Source organism: Ammodytes marinus (genome assembly GCF_949987685.1).
Source record: "Ammodytes marinus genome assembly, chromosome: 23".
Lineage (NCBI taxonomy): Eukaryota > Metazoa > Chordata > Actinopteri > Uranoscopiformes > Ammodytidae > Ammodytes > Ammodytes marinus.
In genome coordinates, this window is record NC_137227.1 from 19,952,700 (window position 1) to 19,955,199 (window position 2,500).

At 39.5% G+C, this 2,500-nt stretch overlaps 2 protein-coding genes across 3 annotated transcripts in view; one reads left to right on the forward strand and one right to left on the reverse strand.

Moving 5' to 3' along the window:
- anapc10 (anaphase promoting complex subunit 10) overlaps positions 1–864 on the reverse strand; it is a gene marked incomplete at its 3' end in the record, with an annotated part of 3,821 nt that extends 2,957 nt beyond the window's left edge. The window contains exon 1 of the mRNA XM_080051821.1: positions 727–864. The remainder of the gene's footprint in view (positions 1–726) is intronic.
- A 58-nt stretch (positions 865–922) lies between these two features.
- The window catches only part of abce1 (ATP-binding cassette, sub-family E (OABP), member 1), a 17,773-nt gene continuing 16,195 nt past the window's right edge, over positions 923–2,500 (forward strand). For both annotated transcript variants that reach the window (XR_013845500.1, XM_080052327.1), the window contains exons 1-2: positions 923–1,055; positions 2,249–2,390. Coding sequence is in view for 1 of the 2 variants with exons in the window: in XM_080052327.1 (XP_079908453.1) it covers positions 2,288–2,390 (103 nt within the window). In the remaining variant the exon portion in view is untranslated. The remainder of the gene's footprint in view (positions 1,056–2,248; positions 2,391–2,500) is intronic.

The window sequence follows — 2,500 nt, forward strand, 5'->3', positions numbered from 1 at the left end:
GAATTGTACCTATGGGAAATAGTAATACTTTACTGTAGATATGCTTAAGGAGGGGTTATCTTTTTAAGTCACTTTAAATCTGGGCCATAACTTAACAATACCGTTTCCTGAAATGCAATGCAATATAAATACACAATAAACACCATATACTTCGCCACTTTAGACTATCTGAAAAAGCGTTTAATGCTTCCTTCAGGACTGAGATAAAAGCACAAACTTACATGTAGGGTTAGTAAGTCTCCAGTGTTGTCTTTGTAATGTAACGCTAAACCCCATTGAAATTTCTTACATTTTTACGTTTGCTTGTAGATTAAAACATATAAACTCATACTTTAATCCGACTTTTTCATACTAATGAGACTTAACCGACCCTTTTGGGAAAAACGGCATATGAAATACCCATTTATAAGCATTTTATTGAGCTAGAATTGACATTAACAGCCATATCTTTGGTTCAAATTATCGCAGCTTCCCTGTACATATTTCAAAGATTACTAGAGATATTTAAATAAAGAAACCCCATAGAATAAAACAGATATTGATCCTTCAAACTGACGTGGAATTGGGCAACAACTTTACGATAATAAGTAGTTATTCCCTCAAATACATGCGATGTAATACACAGTAAACAATGACATTTATAAATGGAGTTTGGTGTGGAGTTTAGACTCGCTAGAAAAACCCTCTAAAACGTATTTCCTAATAGAAATATAAGCACAAACCTACATGTAGGGTTACTAACGGTCTCCAGGGTGTTGCTCGAGTGGTTTAAATTACGCAGTTTGGCTTGAAAACAGCTTAACAATCCAATGTTGTTTATGTTTTAGCCGTAGCCTCCTTAGCTCCTTCGCCGCTCAAGCTTCGGCGGGTCACTAGCTGCGTGTTGACGTCACAAACCAACGTGCAGTTTGCGTGAGGTCGCGCGCCATCTTTCCCCCCAGCCGGCTCCCAGGAACGAACACGTTGCTTTGCTGCTTCACCCCTGATTATTTCCCCTTTAACGTCGTTTATCGTGTGTTTTTTTGTCAAAGGCGGGGGACGGGACCCTTGTACGGGTAAGTTACAAGCCCATAGCCACTGATTTTGTCCCATTTTTAAGGTTCTGTTGCTATGAATGACTAGCCAGCTGTCAAAAGTACGGGGCCTGCTGTGTTGCTACCCTGAAGCTAACCGTTAGCAGCGTAACATGCTACTTAACGGCAATTTTTTTGCTTTTATTTAACTTTATTAACACATAACCGCCCCAAACTAGACTTATTTAATAGTTTAACAGGGTAGTTTTGAACACAACTGCTGTTACTGGCCCCCGAAAGGATGACGTTGTTTAATGGTACATGGCGAAATCCAGTTCAATAATTTCTCAGTTTTAGGGTTTTCTCAATCATAAACACACAAAAATACACAAAAGTGGGGAGTTCAAGGTGTTTCTGTAAATTCTATGATTAGTTTATGAATTCGGCTTATGAATGACCTCCCGATCATGAGGTTATATAAGGTTAAACTCAACTTTAGAGTAAGTCGCCGCCGCCCGTCACGTTGCGGTTTGGCGTTCTGAATGAAGCGATAATAACACACTAACCGCAAATACAATCTCCAATTATCGAATCATACACGTGTAATTCATGTGTGACACGAATGCCGTTTTGAAAAGGTGATAACAACTGTTTAGCTTAAGCCTTTTAAGTATGTAACAGCAGGCGTTTAGGCACCGAGTGAGGAAACTATAAGAAAAAGTTACAGATTTTCAAATGGGGTCTGGTGTGAGTCATTCAATGTAAACGACTGCGTAGAACCACATGCACCGGGGTTTGCATCAGCTTTAATTACGTAACTACATTCTCCTGAAGGCCCTAAAGTGAAATCAACTGTAATCAAGAGTCTATATTTAATATTTAAATATATATTTGGCCCCAGAGTAAACTAGGTTTTGGTGTAAGCAGCTGTATGCTATGGCGCTGTGTTAGTTGATGTATGACAGCTATCTATTGTCAAAGGCAAAAAGCTATGCAGGTTTTTTTTTGTTTTTGTTTAGAATTGAATGTGTTGCTTCAGCAGAGTGGACACAGGTTACAGCCTGACCACTGTCCACTACATGTACCTCAATGTCATCATGATAGATAGATAGATATCTATCTATCTATCTATCTATCTATCTATCTATCTATCTATCTATCTATCTATCTATCTATCTATCTATCTATCTATCTATCTATCTATCTATCTAAATCTTCCCCCCCTTCTCTTCCAGCCCGTCGGGTGCTAGCGTCTGTCATTCCTCTCTTCCATCATGGCGGAAAAAAACACCAGGATCGCCATCGTCAGCCACGACAAATGCAAACCCAAGAAATGTCGCCAGGAATGCAAGAAGAGCTGTCCCGTGGTCCGCATGGGTGAGTGACGGGCCCGTTCTAATCCAAATCAGTTTAAAGGAATACTTCACCCATACAGAACCGGCGTTCTATCATTATAAAACCGCTATTATAATGTAATGAATGAGGTT